The 25,931-nt window shown below is 41.9% G+C and overlaps 1 protein-coding gene and 1 long non-coding RNA gene across 2 annotated transcripts; both read right to left on the bottom strand.

The window, feature by feature from the left end:
• Nucleotides 1-3,482: 3,482 nt before the first annotated feature.
• LOC116944550 (CUB and zona pellucida-like domain-containing protein 1) lies at nucleotides 3,483-13,677 on the bottom strand. The gene is made up of 9 exons (XM_032958238.2): nucleotides 13,541-13,677; nucleotides 12,420-12,564; nucleotides 10,671-10,852; nucleotides 9,732-9,865; nucleotides 8,313-8,439; nucleotides 7,639-7,748; nucleotides 6,936-7,032; nucleotides 5,716-5,890; nucleotides 3,483-4,760 (listed from the first exon to the last, which is right to left on the bottom strand). Exons 2-9 carry the CDS (start codon nucleotides 12,559-12,561, stop codon nucleotides 4,603-4,605), a joined length of 1,125 nt encoding a protein of 374 aa, XP_032814129.2. The 5' UTR covers nucleotides 12,562-12,564; nucleotides 13,541-13,677; the 3' UTR covers nucleotides 3,483-4,602.
• A 3,930-nt stretch (nucleotides 13,678-17,607) lies between these two features.
• LOC142925520 (uncharacterized) lies at nucleotides 17,608-24,062 on the bottom strand. Its single transcript, XR_012942466.1, has 5 exons — nucleotides 23,403-24,062; nucleotides 21,435-21,464; nucleotides 20,713-20,733; nucleotides 19,386-19,403; nucleotides 17,608-18,179 (listed from the first exon to the last, which is right to left on the bottom strand). It is a non-coding gene; the product is annotated as an uncharacterized LOC142925520 (long non-coding RNA).
• Between the last annotated feature and the right edge of the window lie 1,869 nt (nucleotides 24,063-25,931).

Genomic DNA, 25,931 nt, shown 5'->3' with positions numbered 1-25,931 from the left:
ACATCATCTTTGACCACGTAGTTTGAGAAGCTTTCCATGACTGTCCCGGAGGAATTTCCATCTGGTACAGATACGGAGGCTGATCGATGCCTGGGTGCGGTCGAGAGATGGCTTCCTATTGCTCAACCACGTCATGTATGCTGATGATTTAGGGAGTGCTGCTCACTCAAGAGGATGAGTTGGAGGCGCTGCTGCTGAATCTGGAGTGTACCACTAAGAGGTGGGGTCATACCATCAGCCCCACGAAAACTAAGCACCTGCCTGGGTATTTTGTGCCACCAAAAACTCCAGTCCCTCAGCTCACCATTGCTGATGGAGCAGTTGTGGATAGAGTGGAGAGTTTCCCATACCTGGACAGTGTGCTTATGACCATTTCCGGTTTGACAGTAGAGGTCTCACTCCGAATCAGTCGAACGGCATCTTTTCATCAGCTGCACAATGCTGTGTGGAAGCTTCCTGGTCTGTCGCTCCGCAGGAATATTTGGGTCTTCTCAGCGAGTCATGAACTCCCTTCTCTGTTTGTGAAACGTGGACCCCTCTAATGGAACATCTGCACTGGTTAGAAACATTCAGGCTGCATTGCCTACGATCCATCCTGGGTTTAACCAGGCTGGATTGTGTGAGGAGCTCAAAAACCCTTGAAAGATCTGGACACATTCCTATCAGTGAGCTCCTCTGGTAAGCAAGGCTGCGTTGGCTGGGTCATGTAGCCCGCATGCCCAGCCACCGCATTCCCAAGCAGTTTCTGTTTGGCCACATAGAGGGGGCTAAACGGGCAAGACATGGGCTGGAGAAGAGATGAGCTGATGTAGTACATGAGGATATGGAGCTGAGGGGAGTTGCCGACAACTGGTACCAGCAAGTGTCAAGATCGGCCTCTATGGAGGCTTGTGAAGGACGCTGCTGGGCAGTTGGAAGCAGTCACCTTCCAGCAACAATGGAGGGCAGAGGAGCAACGCCCGCAACGAGCGGAGCACCGGCTGACTAAAATGCAGCAAGTTGGCACAGTGGGGTACAGCTGATGCATCTACCGGTCATCTCAGTCAGCCAAATCAAGGAACCTGGGTCTATCCTGAGACATTCTGTCAGCGAGCTTTCTACACTTCACGTGGTCTCAAAGTGCACCTGGCCTGGCCCAGGCATCGTGGTGACATCACCGTCACTTAGTGGCGAATGGAAGGTATTGGTATGGTTTTGTATGCTCTGTGAACCGCAGAATGTAAGCGAAGGTAAAAAAAGAAAATTTTCAAGATGGCTGCCGGATCGACTGAGCAGAATTCGATGCAATAGAACTCGACTCACAATCCACAAGGACCATATATGGGCAAAGACACACGCCTTCGGGCAACGCCACGCCTACTTTTTGCCAATATATGGGGAGCATATCTGTTAATGATTTTGTCGGGTGTCTGATATGATTTTACATCGCACTTTTGAGGCCTTTACACGTGTATTGTATTCACTCAGCAATCCACTGCAGTTTCCCAACATGGCACCAGACCAGGATCGCCCATATAGCCTTAACAGACTGTTGGGGCAAGTGCTGTTAGCGAGCACCGATGATGGCCAGCACGGCACACGAGGGGGTGGGTGGCCAGGACCACGCCCGATGTTTACACAGTGCACCAGCTACTCATTTGAGGCTGAGCCGACGTAAGGGGAGGCCCAAGACCATTTCAGATAATTGTCACTGATGTGACAGGTATTGAACTCGGTTCACCGGGTTCATAGCGCACCTACAATGCACCACATCCCAACTCAAAATGCAGTGCGCTCTTGGCTAGAATGCAGTGGGGCTGCTCCAACAATAGCAATAGCTTCACCCAGTTATGTACTGAGTTTATCCCCACAATGCACTGCATCTCTACCCTGTTCTTTTTCAAGTGCGCCTTGCATAATGTACTCCAAACAAGTATTTTGTTTTCTTAGTTTTTTCGGTAAAGTCACGTTGAAGAGAAACAACAAAATAACAAAATATATATAAAACAATAAAAAAATTCTCACGACGTTTCGACCATAACTCAAACGGTCATCATCAGGTGTGTTGGTTTGCATAAATTTATTTTTAAACGGCACATTTATTTATTTTTAAAAAACGTTGGCGTCACGCGCAGCGATTTGGCAGTTTGCCCAGGACTAGTCCATCTATTTTTTTTAAAAGAGGAGGGGGGAGACGAAATTTTTTTTATAATGTATGCTGTCTGAAAGCCACTGTAAGCGTGAACAATCAATTAAGAACTGAAATGGTTTATCAAATCTTTCCAATGATTGCTAAGATAGAATCCATCTTCTCGGTTGAAATTGTCTCTGTGCTTGTATATGTGGATAGCCTCATGAACGAATCTCTCATGGAAGCCAGATGGCTTACAAAGAACCTCCGTCTTGGAGGTTCTGTGCCAAATCGCTGCGCGTGACGCCAACGTTTTTTTTATAAATAAATAAATGTGCCGTTTAAAAATAAATTTATGCAAACCAACACACCTGATGATGACCGTTTGAGTTATGGTCGAAACGTCGTGAGAATTTTTTATTGTTTTATATATATTTTGTTATTTTGTTGTTTCTCTTCAACGTGACTTTACCGAAAAAACTAAGAATATGAATTACTGCAGTCACGAAAGCTTTAAATCAAAAGTATTTTGTTATTCTTGGTTCTTTCGGTAAAGTCACGTAGAAGGGAAACAATAAAATAATAAAAATTTAAAACAATAAAATTCTTACGAAGTTTCGACTGCAACACAAGCAATCATTATCAGGTGCGAAAACCACAGCAAGAAAATTTGAAAAAAGTGGCAGATTTTTTTTTAACGTTAGCACCACGGAGAGCGATTTGGCAGTTATTCAGATGGACGAGTCCATCTATGTTCGGAAAAGAGGAGGGGGGAGACGAAAATAATGGCTGCGGTCTGAAAGCCACCGTAAGTGTGAGCAATCAATTAAGACCCGAAATGGTTTATCAAATCCTTCCAATGATTGCTAAGCCAGAATCCATTTTCTCGGTTGAAATTGTCTCTGTGTTTGTATATGTGGATAGCCTGATGAACGAATCTTTCATGGTAGCCAGATGGCTTGCAGAGAACCTCTGTTGTTTCCCTTCTATGTGACTTTACCGAAAGAACCAAGAATATGAATCCCTGCAGTCACGAAATCTTTAAATCAAAATTTAAGTATTTTGTTATTTAGGACAATTTTGCTAATCTCTTTGGCTATGTTGAAGTGCAACTTGGACTGCGCCAGTTCATGTTTGCTTCCAGTGTTGAATGTGTTAAAGAAACGTCTCCAGCGAAGTCGTTTTCCATTACGATCAAGTAAATCTCATTCCTAAACTCACGACATCCATTTCCTAGATCTCTGTTGGCTGCAAACACTAGAAAAGACTAAACTTCATCTAATTTCTCTAATCCCTTTAGATAATCAAGTTGGCTTGGGCAAGGCACTTTGGTGGACAAAACTGGTAACAGAATGACAAGCATAAAATACACGCAGGACCGTGAGGGAAAGCGATGGTTAGGGGAGACCTTCATTCAGCAGTGAATTATCATGACTGATGATGAGACGATATATTATGAATAACGGGCACTTGTTTAATAGCATCGTTTTATTTGTCACAAGAGTAGGAAGCAATCATGTTCATCATTGTAAAGTCTTCAATATGCAATTGTCTTTCAATGAGTTATTATAACAACCATTAACAATAAGACCATCGTGCCCTTAATTTTTAAGTCAGCATACAAAAACGCATTTGCGATGCCATTTGCATTTGGCTATACCGGCTCATGTTATAAAGTATTACATCATATAATTCGTTGGCTAGAAACAGCAATGTGACTTAGACAATTTTTCCGCATAACATCTTATCATTGACAGATTTTGCAAAAACACATTTGTGCTCCTACGAAGGAAAACAGTAAATGTTTGCGGGAATGGGTTAAGGTTTTTAACAAACGCGAGAAATGCATTATTCAGGCCCTGGAAGTCAAAAGTCACTTAATTATACTAATAATCTCATTCTCAAAGCATATAGATTGTCTGAATTTGAAGTTTTCGTGACGGCAGGAATCCATACTCTTTGGTTCTTTCGGTAAAGTCACGTAGGTATAAAAAAGAAATCATAAATAACGACGTTTCGATCGCAACACAAGCAACCGTCATCAGCCAGAAAGACACAGCAGCAGATCAGCAGTTCTGCTGCTTGTGTTGCGATCGAAACGTCGTGATGTATTATTTATTTATTTTCTCTACCTACGTGACTTTACCGAAAGAACAAAAGAGCATACAGATCGTCTTCATTGTGTGTGCCAAATATGTAAACTATTGTAATAGTCTTCATTTCAAAAATGCAGTATCTATTCTGTATGAAGATATTCGACCATTAAATAATTCAATTAACGAATTTCAACATTACTGCAGTTCATAAAAAAACATATAGAGCACATGCAGTATCCACATTGCAGATTAATCTCACGGTTCCAATAAAAAAAATTCACCTTAGCCTTGTAAAAGCCCTTTTAAAACAAACTCAATCACTTACACAATCCATAAGCAATTCATGCAAGAGGCTACGTAGCGATGACGAATAGTAAAGTGTAAAAAGCGTGTCCATCAGGTCGCGAATTCATCGTTGGTGACGACGTGGTGATACTGGGGCCCTGCGGCGCGGTGGCGGTAGACTTTCACCGCGGCCACGCACACGGCTGCGACGGCCAGGGCGGCAGCCAGGGCGTACACCATGCCCGCCAGCGAGCTCAGCACCCCAGAAGCTGCGGTTAGATGGGAGGGGGCGGAAACGCCAGCGGAAGCACACAAGCCAGCAAACAGAGAGGTGTGAGACTTTTCTCCATCTTATTTTTGTTTGTTGTTATTTTAACTTGCTGACCCGCTTCTACTGGACATCTGTGAAAAAGAGCTTCATAGCTCATCGGATTCCTCCAGTCCAAGTAAAGATTAAGATATTTTCTCTGTGGACTGCGATTGCATATTTGTTCACATTAAACTTGAAATGGTACCATGGTTGACATGAAGGCATTGTATCTATACATTTTACAACTTTAAACTGCATTTACTGTCATTAAAGACTGCCCTGTAGCAGGAAATATATCTTCACTTCTCTTAATCAAAAATACCATTTCCACATAAAAATGTTTTACTAATAATGAAAATGTTATAATTGTATCACTATCCATTGTTTATTCACTGCTGGATGAAGATGTCACGACGTTCGCATGATCCTTAATCTTTCATTGATTTAACATTTCCTGTGCAAGCGCTAATCTTCTGACCTTTGACGGTGATGTGACATTGTACAGGTTCACATCTAGCAGCCATCTGGATTATCACTGTGTAATAGCCGTAATATTATGGAAAATCTGCTTCACAGTTGGACGTTAAAGAGCCCCTGATGACATTCGCAAGAGTGGGCCATCGTGTGCCAGCATTGAGGTCCAAATTTGTATAATATCCACAAATTACTCAATTAGCATTATGTATGTTGAAATCATCACCCTCTTCTGGCAAACTAATTACCGAAGCCACTCTTGCAAATGAGACGATCCTGGGCTCTTGAGTTATCAAGGTATGACCTAAGAGCAACTCTCGTTTTTCAAAAAGTCTGGTGTCTGCTACCCAATCCTAACTTTTACAAACCAGATTTGTGCCATAGTGCCATATGTCAGACGGAGCAATGGAGCTTGGCCGACCGGTAAGGAGGATGCTCACCCTGCCGTGACTTGCGGAGCCGCAGGGGGCCCTGAGACAGGTCCACGTTGCGCTCGGCACGCTTCTCCCAGCTGACGAGGTCACGCACGGACCGTTTGGTGCGCACGCACCCTCGCTGGCATGTCGAGTTCCGGTTGGAAATGTGACAAATGTGTACAGAGCACTCCAGGTACACCTGCGAAGGACATCGGTAAACAAATCGCCATTGTCATTTCTTCACAAAAGTAACCACCACCAAGCTGGACGAATGGAATGACCACAATTCAAATTTTATACATGGGCTGTCAACCCCTAACCAATTGCGAGCTGCTTGCCGAGTCACCTGGCCAAATTACACTCAAGTGTTCCATTTACACGGCGATTTCTTGTGAAATTACTGAATTTGTTTTTAGTTTCCACTGCTGTTTCTCTAACGGTTGCATTTAAACCAATATAAACTTTTAGATATAGTTAACCAGAATGAATACCATTTCTGTGATAAATAAAATGGGTTGTTATTATCAATTTATGTGGCATTCCTATAATCCATCCATATTAAATGTGTTTTTTTCCCTGGTATTTCAAGTATGGGGTTAAAGTTGAGGGACATCTGGGCCTTGTTGACGTTGACATCTTTACGTCCCATATAAAAAATATAAATTGGCCTTGACCACTGCTAAAGTATATTTTTTTCTCACATTGTTTCCACCACTAAGCATTGACCAGCTGCATTGTTCAATATTTTATGTTAAACTGTTACATTTAATACAACTTCACAAGGTAAATGATGGAACCGATTGATGCGAGATATTTTTTGAACATTTTCAACAACAAAATTAAAGTGATTAAAGTACAGCTACCCTCTGCTCCTATTATTGCCGCTGTTCAGTCTGCTCTAGATTGTTAGTTGTTCAGGAATTTACAGTGATAACTCCCAAGACTAGCACTTAAGGTCATGATAACATGTACATACCTTGAGACCTGTAGTTTAGATTCTTGGTCTACCTAGAGGGTCGCCGCCTTCGGGCAAATGAAAATTTTGTGGATTACACATTATTATGGAGTGTCTTCCTGCTTTGGGCATTATTTTATACTAATTTATAACTCCTCTCTGACTTCAGAGAGGGTACCCCTTTCTTTAAAATTGTCTGAAGTGATACAATTTCTGAACAAATCATAACCTTGAACAGGCCACCGAGGTTAAATGAAAGAAATCTCAGATCATGGATAATACATTTTACCTGGAAGCCATTGGAGAACTCCACACTCTGGAAGCTGAAATGCTGCCTCTTGTTGTCGCCACTGAAGTAGTTGACGTAGGATGGGTCCTCTTGACATCTACAGCCCCGCGAACACGTGCCGTCACAAACAAATTCAAGTTATATGTGTTCATTCTCTGTGCGCTTGTGCTCACAGACTATTGCATCACTTCCTGCCGCCATGTGTTGGGCAGCCAGGGAAGGTCCACCATGTCCGTGCTACAGGCGACATTAGAGGAGGTGTTACAGGTGACATGTCTCAGGCCAAGTAGACCTGTTTATTGAACGAGATGTATTTATTGCTCACACATTGCATCACAAGCGATGCAATTTAAAATTGAGTGAAGATTAATTTATTATGAGAATAACGCCAACACGCTTTACATATCTCAATTAAATTTAGTGTGTGCATAATCGTCAATACACGTGGTAGCGTCCCCACCATATTCAGTCTTAAGCTAACAGCCTGGAGTAGGCCTCTCACCAGTTCTGGGCCACCGAAGAAGGGGCTTGCCTAAACTCCCGTCCTTATGACCAACCAGTGTCCAGGTCACCACGTTAAGCAATGAAGATGGCTGTTGATTGGGGATCAGTAGATTTGTGATGAGGTGCGAAGGCTGGCGCTTGGGTTATCCCAGCTCTAGGCCTTCAATCTCACAAACGGAGAGCCAAGTCGGCCGTGTACCCATTTCTAATGATGAAGTAGGAGTCGCTGTCGTTGGCACCAGTAAAGGGGGAGGCTCTACACGTCTCCAGAAACAACAGCAGGTCGTTGGTGGGGGAGTTGAGAAGCACCTGTTGAAGAAACGCACAGATTAACTCTTAATGGAGGAGCGGGAGGGGGGGTGCTCCATGGAAGAGGAAGTAGAAGTAGATGAGGGGTAGCAACAGTAACAAGCAGGTCAATGTGTATTCGAATTGACTTTGGAATAGATTCTAAGTGGTGTGAATACCACGGCCTCTGGAGCTTCTCTGAAAGTACCACGTGTCCTCGATATGTGTGGAGTGATCAATACAGACGGCATGCGCTGTATTGAACTTACATCTGCGCTTTTGCGATAAAAATACGTTTTTCTTGATTTACTTGTGTTATTGGCGGATGTTGATGTAAGTGGTCATGGCCCAGAAGCTTCATGGAAGATCAAAGCCAGGGATCTTTCTGAATTCTTGTGTCTCTCACGAGGAGGTGTTTGTTGTTTGTTACTTCTTGTGAACTTCATTCAGCTGTCCAAGCTTCATCATCAGTGACGAGGTTGAATTGTTCAAGGTTGAGCACATACATAGGTCTGTAGCACATGTTTTAACTGTGACATGACATGATACCGAATCACTGTCTTATCATGAGCTCATCTCACCCACCTCCGCGTAGATCGGGGCTCCGAGGTCCACCTCGAATGGGTACGAGTAGATAGGATGACTAAAGCTCTGGTCCATGTAGAGCACCATGCTCAGGTCAAAGGTAGCCGAGCTGTACTTGTCATGCACTCTGCAGTGCGAGAAAGAGAGAGACCCAACATTTAAGAAGGAGAATCTTGCAAAAGACACTCGTGCACAAGGATTTCCTCTTGAGGACAAAAGCTAAAAAGTGTATAGAGAACAAGGGATATTCCTGCAATTTACACTGAGACACGTGCAGAGAGATGCATGGATTAGAGAATATACTGTCAAGAGAAGTCGGCTTTGGAAGGATGAATGTCTGGTGATAGAGACTAACGACTTCAGTGGAGGTCAAATGAAGGAGTATGGATCTCATGGATGTGGAAGACAAGAATTAAACTCGTGTGCAGGAGTCAGATAATTTGCAAGGGCATGAGATACTGGGCAGGCTTGTAAAGGCCTTCATCCAATAGTGGATATATGGTGGATGATGACTTCATCACAACCATTTATATATATACAGTACATAACTGGTAGCTGTGACAAGATTACTGCAGTTTCCTCTTTTGCCGACTCAAGACAATTATCATCAACTTGTATTCTAGGACTGAGAGTGAGGAAGAGATCTATCTCGACTTTTCAATACCTGTTCATCTGTTTTTTGGTAACGGAGGTGTCCCTATAACTTATGTATAAAGATTATGCAATATACATTAATTAAATGAAAAGGTTTTTTAGGATTGCGGGCAGCTGTGAATTAAGCAAACGTAAAGGCTTACCATTATTCCCTTACTGATGACATCACACACCATGCTCACAGATTGGATGACGTCATTACATGAGACGTCTTTTCGCAACATCGCTTGTCACATTATGTCACCTTATCTTTCTCGAACGCTAACGTTATACATCATCAATTATCAATCCACTCCTCGGTGAAGGCCGTACCCAAGTCACCATCTCTGACAATCCTCCTCCGATGTAACAACCCCCCTGTCGCCTGAACAAGGAGCCAATTTCATCGCTCCATCTCTGTGGTGGGCGTCCATTCCTCAGCTCCTGCTCCATCACTATTCTTAACCATCTGTGACCACGCCTCCTTTCAAGGCGTCCCGCCCAAGCCCGCTTATTTTTCTAATCAGTTTGATGTATTTAATCTACGTATAATAATAATAGGGTTTTCCCCCAGTTTTGTTGCCAGCAAAAAGGGGGAAAACCTATTATTACATTTTGGTACTGGCAAAGGAGGTCTAATGATGTAGATGCTTAACCTACGTATGTTCTCTATATTTTTTTTATAAAGTTGGAAAGTGTTACAGATCCAAAGCATATGCATGATTTTTCGACCTAGTTAAGAAATTCGTTTCAACTACATTTATATCGGAATGTGGCTTCCATTACCTGGGCAAGTAGCTCGCTACTACGTTCCCTTGTGAATCGATGGAGCAGTGAATGGGGATGCGCAGTTTCTTGGCGGTGGTTCCCGACACAAAGCCATACACCGTGTTCGAATACACGATGGTGTCGCCATGGGCCTTGGGGAGAGGGAGAACAACATTGAGTACACGTGCCCCCTCCATCCCTCCCACTCAATAGCATCATGTCCAGAATTAACCCCGCATTTGAGACCCATACATCGCACTATCTCGTAGCTTTGACATTCTTCCTCGACAGACACAGGTGTAACCATCAACTGCATCAAAACATGAACAGGCCGATGCGCACATCTCCTTCATAACGGGGACATGAAGACACAAGCCGCAGTAGTCGTGAGACTGTGACCATGCAACCCAAACTATGGGCCATATAGTAAACCACTGTCGTCTGTGCTCCTTCAACGGAGGGGGGGGGGGGAAACAAAACCACTACACCAACTATCTCCTGTGTAGATAGCCCTGATTCAACAAACAATGGCTATGCTTCATACAGTTCTGGTGACGTTGCATACAATTGGACTGTGGATAGCCATAGTGTGTTTTTATTTGTATTGTATTGCATGGTCCGCATGATGTCCGACGTTTGCCCCACGTGGTCAGACCTCCTTCGGGAACGTAATATATCCAGGAAGTGTCTTCAGAACAGAAATGTATTCAGTCCCAGAAGAAGTTCACAGCATGCAAAGCGAAACGTCGGACATCATACCGAACAACACGCGGTACGACCATAGAGAGCCACACTGTAACGTGTTGCTCTTTGCAGCTACTGCTGTGTTTGTCTTTCTCAGAGCAGCATAGTAAAGGGAAGCTGAGTCGCAGGTCTTGGGTACGATTCCTGGGTCAAGTGAGAATAGTCCAGGTGTGTGTGTAGGCTTCTCAGATCGCGGGGTCCCGGTCGGTATACCTCGGCCGTGGTGCCACAGGACTGCAGGTCACTGTGCAGGATCAGGTACTGCTGCGTGAAGACGCCACGACACGAGGCGTCCTCCAGGTGGATGTCCAACGGTGAGAGGTTGAGCGAGCTCAGTTTGTCCAGTGGGATCTTCAGCTCGAGGTATTGAGACGTGCAGTTTAGTTGTGGAGACTCTGCAAATGTATGCGACTAAAGTCAGGTTGATATTCTTTCAATCCGGAAACCAACAAAATGTTGGCACATTTTCTACATCTATTAATTACAATAACCATAAGGAATTCTAGGCGTTTATTGCTAGCGACACGTTTGCAGAAAATAAAGAGTCAAGATAAATTAATGAATTGGAGTAGATCCGAATCATCCGTCGAGTAAAGAGTATGACAGTAATTCAGACTCTGCTTTTTCACTTCTTTGGCCCTCGTATGGGCAGAGTTGTTGTGGACCCTGATCATCGCAAAGTGTGCGTGTAATTTATGAGCCCTACATCACCTCAAAATATTTCGCATTTGAAGGCTTCAGTCGCAAGCGTATCAGGACATCAGAAGCACTCTCGTTTTTAAACTATCTAGTTTTAACTCAATCTTGATAATTTTCTGCTAGATTCGTAACATTGGCACTTCTTTGCATCTGTTGTGCAATCACTCCAGTTTCTTTTTCAGACCTAGTTGTGGCCTGACACTCTATATTTGTGATGTGCCACAGTCGACACGAATCTATCTCTAAGATTGTGCTGAGGAACATGCCTAATGATAGAAATAAAACGCTACTGGAGTGACAAAAGCAACATCAGCTTCCCTCAGATGTGGGTATTGTAATTTGTTATTTGCTCAATGATTTCAAATCTACTCTCTAATTAGTCTGCAAATAACAAGTTTTACATAGAACATCAACGTTATCACAATTGATTGGATGTCCTTTAACTGTATTCTATGACCCTTTGGGGTTCTTTAATCTCGTGTTGCTATTTCATCCCGTCTGGCTAATATAGCATTTGCCACAGGTGCACATAATCAGGTAGACTGACCCGGTCCTAATTTGGGTATTTAAATTATTCTTTGGTACGATTCAAAAGGTGTTGTATTTTGTGCTGTACCATGCCAACTCTCACTGACATTTTTTCAAAGTTTATAAATATCTAGCCAATTCCCGCAATATACGGGTATTTGATTGTTTTGATTACTTTTTCACTTTCACCGTTTGTATTACCCACTTTGTTTCTAACACCAGGTGCCCTGTTAATTCTTAGATTGTGGGGAGCTATTTAATTGCAGTGCTTGTTTCACTCAGTTTAAGCTCACGCCTCAGGCGTTCATCATCTGACGCTTTGTTTGCCCGATGTAAGGGGGCCAAGATGAGAGGTTCTTGTTGTGCATCATGGTGGTGTGAGTGAGCATTTAAATTACTATGTCTTCTTGATGTTGATGTTAAAAACTTCCAAATTAAATGATAACCAAAATAAGAAACCCCTGTAGTGAAGTTGGAACCTTTCAGCAATGCGATCCCGTGGGTCATTCTTGTAAAACAACTGAAGGCTGAAAGTTTCGTACTCGCATAAACTAATACAATGAATCCATTCATGCAACACAAACATGGCATATTTTACAATATGCAATTACTTTCACTATACTAGTGGTATGTATCTATTCTACGTTTCTTTTGTAAACATCGATACAAAAAAGAAAGTGTTCCACGTTTGTTACATGGGTACTACTCCGTAATGCACAAGCATTCTAAACTCACCGGTTGCCTGGCAGAGGAAACGGACTTGGTAGTCCAGGCATTGGTTGTCCACTTGCCTAATGTTCACGCAATAAAACCCGACTGTTGTGCCATTCACGGTGACCTGTCCCGTCTGATCGGCAGGAATCCAGTCCAGCGTCATCGCCTGTGTGTCGCCAGCGTGTGTACACGTTGCCCATTTAAGTTATGAGCTCGTTATCACAGTCGAACGTATTATTAACTATAAAGTAAAGGTGTCCATGTCAAAGGTGGGACGTAAGGGCTTCTTTATTGAGCCAGGAACGCATTCTGAGAAACTTCCTCGTCCACTCAAAGGTGCCTAGAACGCCCTTTTTGGCTTCACCCCTCCCCTATTTGGCCAATGAAAATTTGGGCACCCTGCGTTGAAGCGATAGGTATTTAAACAGACTATATACAAGTACGCCATTTAATTGATTAATTCGGTTACCCTTTTCAGCAGGATTTTCTTTACTCCAGTCCTACTAACCCGTTAAAATTCAAGTCCTTCCATGCTGCACGCGTCAGATGATTATTAAACACGTCCCACATGACGGGCAAAGAAATAAATGCTGCCAGCGTTCATAGCCGATTCATTTTAAGATTGATATCTCAGTGTCTGTACATGTACAGTACACGTGTTCTACGTGTGTGTGTATACACGTACTCTGTGTGTGCGTACACATAAAGCACGTCCTGCAGACAGTCTTGATTGGTTAATGCATCACATGGCACGTGTTTAACAATCATCGGGTGCGTGCAGCGTGGAACTAGATAATTTGTAGTTCAGTGGGGAGGAGCGTGGTGGTGGGCAGTGAGGCCTGAAGTTTGGGTGACCGTGCTCTTCAACCTCCCTTAACATATATAATGGGCTACAATAAAAAAAATCGCAGGCTTTGATATACTAACACCTCAAACAGAAACTATTTCAACATTTTATCTCTGTAAATGTAAATATGTTCTGAAGGTCAGACGGCTGAAGCGTCGAAAATCGTTCAAATCCTTTGTGAGACGTGATAAAAAAGAAACATATGATTGCTTTTAATTATCCACTGTGTGTTGCACATTTTCATTGGCCGTTAAGTAAAAAAAATAATGGCACTTGCAAGCAACGTTCCTCTCACCTCTATCGCTAAAGGAGAGAGGCAGATTTCACCAGGATATTCTTGTCTCAGTTGCTGCAGAGTTTCATAGTCTCCATTTCCAGATGGGTCATCGCGGTCATACCACCGTGTCCAATAGACATCTGCCACGCAGTGCACATTTTAAACATTACAACAACAGCTGCAGCCATTCACCAATAATCAAAATCTGAATATGTATTTGTAAGAAAGTGGCGACCTCGTCATGGCCCTTATAACCAAGCATGACTACCAAACACAAGCACAATGATTACTTAAATCATCATGATTACTAACATGATATATTATTCCTTTTGGCTTCTTATTCTTGGTTCTTTCGGTAAAGTCACGTAGAAGGGAAACAATGAAATAATACAAATATAAAACAATAAAATTCTCACGACGTTTCGACTGCAACACAAGCAATCATCATCAGGTGTGAAAACCACAACAAGAAAATTTGAAAAACGTGGCGGTTTTTTTTTACGTTAGCACCACGGAGAGCGATGTGGCAGTTTGTTCAGATGGACGAGTCCATCTATGTTCGGAAAAGAAGAGGGGGGAGACAAAAAATAATGGATGCGGTCTGAAAGCCACCTTAAGCGTGATCAATCAATTAAGACCCGAAATGGTTTATCAAATTCTTCCAATGATTGCTAAGCCAGAATCCATCTTCTCGGTTGAAATTGTCTCTGTGTTTGTATATGTGGATAGCCTCATGAACGAATCTCTCATGGTAGCCAGATGGCTTGCAAAGAACCTCTGTCTTGGAGAAGTCAATGTCATGTGAACCTACTGAATTATAACAGTGATCTGCCACGGCCGAGGTGTTGGTCCTACCGTGTTTTAGGTCTGCTTTGTGTTCACGAATGCGGTCCGAGACATGTCGTTTGGTTTCTCCAATGTAACTACTACCACATTTTGTAGACGCCAGGGTACTGTATGTCCGGAATCACATCTTTTACAGACGGAACCAGATCACGGATTTTATGTAATGTGTTGAATCGGACCTGGATCTTGTGTTTATTCAAGATTTTGGAGATCTTTTTTTCGTGTGATCCCCGCAATGTAGGGTAAAGTGATGGTTTTGAAAGGCTCCTCAAGAGGGTCCTTCGTTGGAGCGATTGCTTTGCGGATTGTGTAGTCGGAATAACCATTAGCCTTAAGAGCTTGGTGTACGTGCTTGAGTTCACTGGCTATGTGTTCCTGGTCGGATATGCATTGGGCTTTATGGTGCAGAGTCTTGATGAGGGACTCTTCTGGGATGGATGGTGTTGGGAATCCGGTGTCAGGTAAGCATCTGTATGGGTAGCTTTCCTGTAGACAGAGTGGCTCATTGAACCATCAGGTCTCTTTTTCATTAGGACATCCAAAAAAGGTAACTTGCCATCTTTTTCGACTTTCATGGTAAATCTGATGGCTGGGTGTATGGAATTGATGGGTCGAAGAATTGGTCTAGAGCAGGTCGGCCATGTGGCCAGATGACAAAAGTGTCATCCACGTACCTCTTCCATAAGGTTGGATGCAGAGTGGCAGTCTGGATGGCGCCAGTCTCAAATTTCTCCATGAAAATGTTGGCTACAACAGGAGATATGGGAGAGCCCATTGGGGTGCCCTCAGTTTTTTTGTAGAAAGTTCCATTCCAAGTGAAGTATGTATTGGTTAAGCAGTGTCTTACCAGGGGGGGGTACCTCAGTGTTTAGTCCTTGATGAACCAAGTCTTCAATGATTTCGATGGTGTCAGGTACAGGAACTTTGGTGAATAAGGAAACTGCATCAAAACTGACAAGCAGGAGGTCTGGGGACAGGGAAATACCCTTGATTGTCGATACCAGGTGAGTAGAGTTTAGTACCGCAGAGGTGGTTTTTCCAGTGAAAGGCCTTAGGATTTCAGACAGAAAACCAGCCAGATTGTAGGTTGGGGAGTTGATAGTAGAGACGATGGGACGAATGGGTCTATCTACTTTATGTATTTTTGGTAAGTCGTAAAATATTCTTAGCTCTTTCGGTAAAGTTACGTTGAAGGGAAACAATAAAATAATAAAATATATATAAAACAATAAAAATTCTCACGACGTTTCGACCATAACACAAACGGTCGCCATCAGGTATGTCGGTTGCATTAATTAATTTATTTTTAAGCGGTGTATTTTAATGCAAACTGACACACCTGATGACGACCGTTTGTGTTATGGTCGAAACATCGTGAGAATTTGTATTGTTTTATATATTTTATTATTTCATTGTTTCCCTTCAACGTGACTTTACCGAAAGAGCTAAAAATATGAATTACTGCAGTCACGAAAGCTTAAAATCAAAATTTAAGTCGTATAATGTTGGTGGCCTGGCAGCAGAAGGTTTCAACGAGAACTGTTTGGTTTTATCAATTAATGCGGTTGAATCAGAAATGATTTTGTTGGTTTTAATGACGAGGCTGTTGGTGGGATCTCTTTTTATTTTTGTATAGCTGCCATCGTTGAGTAATTCTTGAATTTTGTTGTTATATTCTATTTTATCCATGATGACAGTGGCATTGCCCTTGTCGGCTGAGAGGATGACAATGTCATCCCTCTTTTTTAATTCATATAATTCAAAACCCTCATCTTTGCAAGCCATCTGGCTACCATGAGAGATTCGTTCATGAGGCTATCCACATATACAAACACAGAGACAATTTCAACCGAGAAGATGGATTCTGGCTTAGCAATCATTGGAAGGATTTGATACACCATTTCGGGTCTTAATTGATTGATCACGCTTAAGGTGTTTTTCAAACCGCATCCATTATTTTTCATCTCCCCCCTTCTCTTTTTTGAACATAGATGGACTCGTCCGTCTGAACGAACTGCCAAATCGCTCTCCGTGGTGCTAACGTTAAAAAACCGCCACTTTTTTCAAATTTTCTTGTTGTGGTTTTCACACCTGTTGATGATTGCTTGTGTTGCAATCGAAATGTCGTGAGAATTTTATTGTTTTATATTTGTATTATTTTATTGTTTACCTTCTTCGTGACTTTACCGAAAGAACCAAGAATATGAATCCCTGCAGTGATGAAAGCTTTAAATCAAAACTTTTGGCTTCTGTTGAGAAGTTAGGCAAGATCACATTTTAAATGTTAGTTAGTTTACATGCGACACGTGTATACTGTATATATGTGTACACAATGCGTCCCCCGTAATGAGATTACAAGTTACCCCAGATTCACGTTGAATAGATTTAAAAGACAAAAACAGCATTGTTATAACTTTGTTCGTCGTTTAAATTAATTCCAATGGGTTTTTTTTATCAATGACCAATTGTGTCGCCCAAGAAATGAGACGCGTAGTTTACAAGAGCTAAAGCATCAATTAAGTAATTCAACTTTCTTACCGGGAATTTCTTTAGCAGATGAAGTAGAATAACACATTTAAAAGACACAAAAAAACACAAATGCAGAATATTTAGTGCAGCAATGTCTTAACTACAATGTTAAGTGTTGAGTCAAACAACCGATACGCTCGATAACATACATTCGTGTTAACTGTCAGATTACCATGGTAAGCTTTTGTTAAGAGATGACGATATGCGAGAAATGAACCAATGTCATGACCGTTATAATGGTCAGTACAATGATAATTACAATTGTATGCATGCCACTAGACGTTCTCATTACTTCCCATCTCGTGATAGATTCCCCCAGCGTAATCAACATCCGATCGCCAAGGTCTCCCCTTGCAATTAAATCAAATCGCTTGCCCTTGAGCTCTTCCCTTGGATACCAGGATGAAAAATGCAAAGATTTCACTCCCATAAATAAATAAATAAACGATGTGTTACGTTTTGATTCATAACTTTAAAAGTATGAGTCCCATATTGACTTTAGGAGTTAGTTATTCTGTGACAATTTATTAATTATAGCTGTAATATCAATACTTTAGTTTCATGTGTAACCATCCCCCTTTTTAATGTATGTGTTTAAATAAGCCTCAAGTCTTCAAAATGTTGGATTTTCTCTGTTTACATTTCAAAAAAGTACTTAATTGTCAATGGTACTAAGTACGTTTAATATTATGTCGTAATAACGCCCACTTTTTGCCGTAATGTTTCCAATTTTCTTGCACTACATAGACATAAATTTTTGTTCAAATATTTAAAATTCAAAAGCATTGCCAGATGAATTGCAATTGTCAATGGCCAGACCTCTGACCTATACAGTAACGCAGACGTCCATGTTCACGCAAACGCCTGAAATTGTTTATTTTGTATAATTAAACAATCTTCTTTATCCGTTTGACAGCACCTGACAATGAGATGTCTAGTTTGGCGATGTACTTAGTAGCTTCCTGAGATGCCACGTGCAGGAAGGAAGCGCCTCCCGCAACAGATCTCAGTTCACATCGACCCCTTCCAATTATGAGGGTTGCACACCAGCCATTTGAAAACCTGTTTGGGAGTTTGATTCGCTCCTTCGAACAGGGAAGCACTTCAACGTTTACTTGAGCGTTGTTATTTCTCTCCTATTTACACAAGAACACAATATAAACCTGCTTACCATTTTCACAATTAGGTCCGGACCATCCTGGAGTACAGATGCACCGGTAGTAGTAGTAGTCAAAAGAAGGTTCGCACGTCCCATGGAGACATGGTTGCATCCAGCACCAATCTGCAGCATGAGACAACTTCATTACGATGGCATGCACATGCGCTGGTTGGTGTTTGTTTCCCCCGTGTTCATTCGAGAGACTTTCTGCAATGCATCGCTCAAAATGTCAATGCGTCGTTCATCACGAATGCAAGGAAAATTGATACATGCAAACGTAAATGCTGTGCATTTAAACAACAAATATACTGAATTACATTATTGTGAGGTTCAGTCTCGGCTATCGCCTGCTATGCAGACAAATGTGTGTGCCACCCCCATATGCCATAGGCCATTCACACCCCTGGTCTCACCGAGTGTTTATTTCGTCCTCAGGACGCTCTCTCCCTCTCACACACAATCAAAAATCAAACGGGATATATATACTGTATAAAAAAATCAGACGCTATAATGCACGCTCGTCTTGCCTGAATCGGCATACTGTAGTAGTCCCGTCAAGGCAACGGCAGTTTAAAGGGAAAATATTAAAGGCCAAGGTGAACAAATAATTTTGGGTTTGCACAATACAAACGCAATGGTAGTCATCAAGGATTACGGAGTGTTTCTAGGTAATGGAAAGGCAGGTATAATTAAACCACCAAGGCGAGGATAAATCTCGGATACTCGGATTTGAATAAGGTAAACGTTAACACAACAGCTAGAGTTTAAACATCACAATTGAAAAGAAATGCAAAGTGTGGCTCAAATAATCAAATCAATGTAGATCTATAGTGGGTAAAGGATAGCTTTGGAATAGCAAAACAACCCATTATAGTTAACCTATGGTCCTGTTCAATGCTCTGTAAAATCAAGAAAAGTTAAGCATGGGCAAAAGACCCATGCTCGTTTGCCATGGATATTCTATGGCGCAGTGGGCAATGGTTCTCAATTATGCTCGCGGTACCACATTAGACAAAGGAGAGCTCGGAGGAAACTGAACAACCCCGAGAAAACTCATGAATGTAAGGAGGAAATAATCTATCCCATAAAGACGGAAAAGGTGGAGTCCACATTTTGCTGTACTGCATTCTGGCAAGCCACCATGGCTCGACCCCACACAGGAAGGGAGTTTTCCAACATGTGTGTGATCCACCAACCCACATTGTCATCACAGTGCTGGATTACAGGTCACGTGCATAGCCACCACCGCCCGGGACTACCACTCACCACGACTTACAGCAACATGCCACCACCACTACCACCACAAGACGTCAGGGAAGAGTCACTTACTCGGATAATCCATAATAGCTGCTCCAAGCAATGATCACATGTGAAAGCAGAAAGACATGTTATCAATACTTTGCCTGCTATGAATACTACTGTATTTTAATAACACAGCCTTAGAGTTATATGGTATTCATCTTCTTTGGTTCTTTCGGTAAAGTCACGTAGAATGAGAATAAAATAATAAATTGATAAAATAAAATAACACAATAATATTCTCACGACGTTTTGGCCACAACACAAGCGGCCTTCATCAGGTGAAGGAACGAGACTGTCAGACAGCCGCTTGTGTTGTGGCCGAAACGTCGTGAGAATATTATTGTGTTATTTTATTTTATCAATTTATTATTTTATTCTCATTCTACGTGACTTTACCGAAAGAACCAAAGAAGATGAATCCTTGCAGTCACGAAAGCTTTAAATCGAAATTATATGGTATTGTTACTGAGCGCAAGAAATATGCATAATACGATTTGAGAGCAGGGACAGTGGGTAGTGGTGGTGTGGGTCACGACGATAAACATTCATCTTAGAGCAGTAATATACAGTTCAGTCATTATATACTATAATAATAGGTTGCCAAATGAGTCACCACGAGACAGCTCTAGTTATTTACATTCAAAGTTGTCGAATAATGAAAAAAACACCTCTGCATTTATGCTCGATGAAGTACTGAGCGTCATTGTCACACGACAAATCATCATTATCACAATCAGCCACGATCAATCCGCTGCTCGATTGCGTATTCCAAAGCCGCGTGGTAATGCTAAATTAGGCAACGTAAAATTTTGATTTAAAGCTTTCGTGACTGCAGGGATTCACATTCTTGGTTCTTTCGGTAAAGTCACGTGACTTTACCGAAATAACCAAGAATAGGCAACGTAACTTTAAAAATGTGATTAATGTATTTATTTACATGAGCGATGTATGCAATGTTTCAATCAATTTATTGCGACCAGATCCAGATGATGTTGAAGAGATTATAAAGACAAAAACCATGCCATAGAATAGTTACAATGTTTTATTGGTTGGACAATTTTAATACCTGAGAAATAAAATGTGATTATTTCACAGACGTGTAATTGTAATAATATTAACAAATAATCAACGAAAGAGGCATAACAGTTTCTGCTGGAATATATCACTTACTAAAGGCAGATGAACCTATAGAGTATAGACTATGCCAGTGGCATCTACATTGAGACAAGAGGAGTTGATACAACCTCCTTCCGGCCACACCATTACAGTGACGTGTGGTTCACTGGAGAAAAGACATCGTCCTATGCCTATGCGCTATATGTAATGACTAATGATGAATGCATGAGGCACTTACGAGTGGTCGTAATCTCTGTTGCTGATCAAGTATATGGAGACATTTAAAATGAGACAAAAGAAAACAAACACGGTTCAGCAACATGATGGATGATCAATAATCCCCGTTCATTTCTGAGCCCACATACCAATACGCTGATCGAGGTAAAATGTGTTTTAATACGTTGAGGTTATTAATTCGGTTTACACGTGCACTTTGACACTCATTATCCAGGCCTTCATTGCGTACGTTATGAAAACTTGGATAAAAACAAATTATCTATCAAATTAAGATTGTTGATATATTTCAGCAGTCTATTTTTTCAATGTAAAATGTAATTAATTGTTTTGATTTTAAATGCAGCGCCTTTCCGGTGGTAATGTGTCTTAAAAAAAAAACATGTTGAATTGAAAGCGTGGAAAACGATGTTTGGAAGACAATAATATATAGCGACACCAAAGAGGTGGGGTGTAACGAACACAGAAACGGTTAATTTAAAATAGCTCTAACCATTATATTTATGCCACTATTCATAGGATTCTTTCGCCAGAATATTATCTAAATCCTAGATGTATAATGTAAACAATCATATTATTTTTAGTGCTCCTGGTACAGGATTTTGAGAAGACAATGCAAATTACAGCGGTCTCAGTTGCAGATCAACGGCTCTTCTCCCAGGATATAACTATATAACCTTAATGAGCCGATTTAACGTTTTCATTTGCTACTGAGCAAGGACTCACTTGATGTAGTGACGAGAACTGTTGTAGGGGCTAAACCATTTGAAAGAGACAGACACAAACAGGCGTCAATCAGTGTATGATACTCATCAATGTGCATTATTGTCATTGTTGGTAACGTTGTGCCTTACATCATCCGATGCATTTGTAGAGGTGCTAACTACTCACTGTTCGGTAACCTGCATTGCCACTAGGTATCAAAGGGGCAGTGCAGCGTTACCTCTGTGTGAATAACGGTTGGGGTCAGACGAGGTAAAGTGGATCATAGCCACAGTTTGGTAATAACCAATCAGACAGTTCCACGTGTGAATGTGGTATTGGTTAGACCTGGCCACAAACGGGTATAAGAAGGGTGAGCGCGCAGAGCGCAGGGAGTTCTCTCCCTACACAAAGCCCGGGCTGAAGATAGCCACCACCCTGGGCCCAGCCTCCCAGCCCTTCTGAGGGCTAAGGCTCGGCGTATCCAGTGGTCAAGACCCACCGAGCCAGCGGTGAGTCAGATAGCCTCCCCTAGGTCCAAGCCGGAGGACTCTAGGATAGCGGTAGACTCGAGAGTAAGTCCCACCAAGATAGGAGGCTGTACCTCCTTAGGTTAGCAAGAGACCTGTGTGTAAGTCACACTAAGTCCGGAGGCTGTACCTTCTTAGGGTATCGGGTGAGGGGACCGTATACCCCTTTGTGTGTTAGGGACTGTGTAAGAAAATAATGACAATAAACAGTGTGCCTCATAAGAAGTTTATTCGTCATTATAAACGCTACACATTAAAGGATGATGACAATAACAATGTAACTTGTAATCCACTGCGCAGTATTCACTCACTCTCCTAGATATTGAATAGCTCTTGTAGAGGCGTCAAGAACCAGACACGCGGTGAGCCAGCGCCAACAATCGCCCAAGCTCTGCGGTCCTCTATGTATTAAGGTGTTATTGGCCAATTAACGAGTGTTTACATGTGGGAGAAACCCGGAGAAAGTTCACACGTGCGACGGGGAAACACTCCAATCCATACAGACGAAACTTGTGGAAAATGGGACATTTTTGCCAGTAGCAAAGTATGAAAAAATAAGAATAGTTTTTACCCTTTCTGACAATAAAACAGGTATTCAGAGTTAGATTTAAAGCTTTCGTGAATGCAGGGATTCATATTCTTGGTTCTTTCGGTAACGTCATGTAGAAGGGAAACAATAAAATAATAGTATTTTACTGTTTCCCTTATACGTGACTTTAACAATATTATTTTATTGTTTCCCTTCTACGTGACTAAGATTATAGGTGTTCAGATGTTAAAACACTAAATAAAAACCTTTTGCAAGGAATCATGTTCGCATTAATGACACGTACTTGTGAACATGCAAACAAATGCATGCATTATCAGAGCATGCATTATCAGAGCATGTTTATTCCCATGTTCACCACAAGTACCGTGTGTGGTTAATGCGAACTTGATTCCTTGCAAAATGTTTCTATTTGGTGTTTGAACATCTTAACACAACTCATGTTTTATTGCCAGAAACGGTAAAATCTATTCTTATTTTCCAAACAGGTGGAGTCTATATTTGCTCGACTGCCTTCTGGCGAGACAGGGTGTTGCACTTCATCGACAACCGCGGGACGGAAGTTTCACAACATCTGTGCGGTGATCCACCAACCCTCGCTGCTGCCTGCACAGTGCTGGGTTACACGCCACGTGCATAGCCACCACCCAACAGATAAAATATACACAAAATGTACACAATATGCACAATCAATTGTAGTTCTGACTTGTTTGTATATATGCGTATTCATGTTTTATCTGTCTCATCACATGTCCTACCTCCTTGTGATGTTTCAAACCGTCCTACAGTAATACATAAAACTAACATAGGATGATAAATATTAGCATAAACTTAGGCACGACCAGACTCACGCTTATCACTTCTCCATCGTGTTAATTGTACATGAGTGATGTGTGCGTGCGTAGAAGTTCTCACGTGGAGGAGGAATCGAAGCTGCCTCAGATGACGTTAAATAGATAGGAAAACAAACAGCGTTGTTAATATTCAGTTCTAACTGGAAAACAATTCCGCATCGACGGGTCAAAAATGATAACGTCAAAGAAAATTAGATGTGCATTGTTCGCAAGAGCTGTAATGTGGATGAAATAAACGCGATCTTACCGGTGTCTGTTGCGGATGCGATCATTGAAAGCATTCAAAATGGGTAAAAAAAACACGACACTCCGATCAGCAATGTTTGAATGGCAATCACAGTCACCCCCCCCCCCCCCTCTCAAAACCCAATATGTTAAATTAAGCAAATATGCATTGGTGTTGACTCGTTTAGTACTTGAACATTTCTTAAGACGCTATTATGTGAAATCCATTGTTTACCCAGGGAAGTCTCAACAACTCTCTTTAGGACGATGCTGAGACATTTTTTTTTGCTGTAGAGGGGGCGATGCTGCTCCGTGTAAATCAAACAGAGTTTTGCAGATCGAATCTTGAGCAATAGCAGTTACAATGCGTGTTTTATTAGCTGTGAGAGAAAAGCGGAGAATCAAGAGGAATCCCATGCAGAACGGGGGAGAATGTACAAACTTCACACAAAAAAGGTGCCATGAGTCGGCAATCAAAGCCAGGGACGTCGTCTTGCTGTGAGAACACGCGATGTTACCACTGCGCGACTGTGCCGCGACAGTTTATTCCAATTGTGAAAGGTGCATTGAAATGAATAAACTACTGCACATATTAACTTAACGATCTACACCTGTGCAGACGACATGCACTCATCCGATTCTGAAGTGTAGAACTTTAGGGTTCGCGATTAAAAAAAATATACGTTTTCAGAGTTGATTATTTTTGGTAACAGATACTTCAGCCCGAATGAATAATAATAACTGCACCAGTCTTATACTGCAGCCATGAAGTAAACCGTGTGTATGGGTTTTACCTCTGATTGCTGCATCGCACAAAATAGTGCAGACGAGCAGCCAGCGAACGTCGCGGAAGCGGGCGGACGCCATGGGATTCGAGAGACGTTGTGTGTCTTAGTAACGAAGGCAAGAGAAGAGCGCCGAACCGGATTGAAAACCGCGGCTTTTATTATACCGTGTGGTCGTACGTATAACGTCGTCATTACGTGAGTTCGCTCACGGTAAAGCCTCCGGTGTAATCCGACATTTTCAGCACAACGCCCAACCAGAAGGGTAAATCTATTACAAGTATTGTAATTCATAGCTGCCAGCCCAAACACGATTTACCCGTATTCTTCTACAGGGAAATTGCGTTTTCAGGTCCAAACTGCATACAGCCGTTTCAATAGGGGCAAACAAAATCATACGGCCAAATAAAATTAAAGTGTATTGTTTAACCCTTCGTAAATGGCTGTGATCATTGTACATTTACAACATGAGTGTGTGCATCCACATGTCAAGCAAGCAGCAGCATTAGCATGCAAGATCACAGACAATAGCATGACACCAATGATTAAAATTAACAAATAAACCAGTTTTTGTTTAGTAACATTATTTTTGTCTATTTAACACGTATGCTTTCGCAATCAATAACATTCATAATAGAGGTTTTTGGGTTAGATCACGTAAACATAAATGTGTCGTTAAAACCCGCCACCACCCGACACAGCCAACTAGTAAGGGTTGTCACGTAAATACAACGTGGTCAATTCGTTACTAGTACAGCACACCGGTATATTGGAGAGCCAAGCCACAACATTTACAATATGAGTATGACATTTCGCCAGTAATTACAACTAGCTTCATCAGGCGACAGCCAGATTTGTGGAGAAGTCCTCCACCTGTTTCGTTCCTTATATAGTGGCATCGATGTGTCGACCACGCTTCTGCACTCTTGCACAATGTTGGTGTTCGAAGATCCACGTCGGGGAGAAGAAGCCTCTAGCCACATGGTCCTGGGCCCCAGCTTGTGGTCCGGACCGGGATAGCGAACCGTGTCTAGTTCTGCCGTAGCGTGGTTAGATGGGCATTCGAGACCCGAGCGTAGGTTGTGTTATGTTGCGTATTGTTACGTGAATAAATAGTGTTGCTGCCAAGATAACGTCTGTGACTCAGTTGGACTCACTACACTTGTGACTTATACTCTTTGGTTTTATTCGGTAAAGTCACGTAGGTAAAATAAAACAAAAGAAAACAATTCAAACACGACGTTTCGGAGGCAACACAAGCTTCCGTCTTCAGGTGGAACAGTCACAGCAAAATCGCTGCATCAAGTGGGGAGGCTCTGATAGCCTCGAGCTTAAATACAGGTTAAGGGGGGGGGGAGGAGTCAAGTCGGGGACCTTGGTGGGGTGCGGGGCTGAGTTAATCCGTCTTTAGTTATGTTGAGGGTGTGGGGGATGAGTCACTACACGGGGGCAATGAAAAAAGAAAACAAATAGAAAAGTTCGGAAATAATATGCAAAACTATGAAACTAAACTATGAAACTAAGCTATTAAACTAAAATTTTAAACGAAACTATTAAACTAAGCTATTAAACTAAACGAT

The sequence above is a fragment of the Petromyzon marinus genome, chromosome 21, assembly GCF_048934315.1.
Source record: "Petromyzon marinus isolate PM22_M1 ecotype Great Lakes invasive population chromosome 21, UKy_Petmar_22M1.pri1.0, whole genome shotgun sequence".
NCBI lineage: Eukaryota > Metazoa > Chordata > Hyperoartia > Petromyzontiformes > Petromyzontidae > Petromyzon > Petromyzon marinus.
Note: the sequence above shows the minus strand (reverse complement) of the source record. Positions and strands in the feature narration are given on the sequence as shown.

Bases quoted from the DNA above. Each gene is read 5' to 3' on its own strand.
- LOC116944550 (XM_032958238.2), bottom strand. From the start codon at position 12,561: ATGACGCTGGACTGGATTCCTGCCGATCAGACGGGACAGGTCACCGTG. The intron at 7,749-8,312 runs GTGGGTGAGATG...TTTCTTCAACAG, and splicing joins GAGCCCCGATCTACGCGGAG to GTGCTTCTCAACTCCCCCAC. The intron at 4,761-5,715 runs GTGAGCATCCTC...ATCTAACCGCAG, and splicing joins GCTCCGCAAGTCACGGCAGG to CTTCTGGGGTGCTGAGCTCG.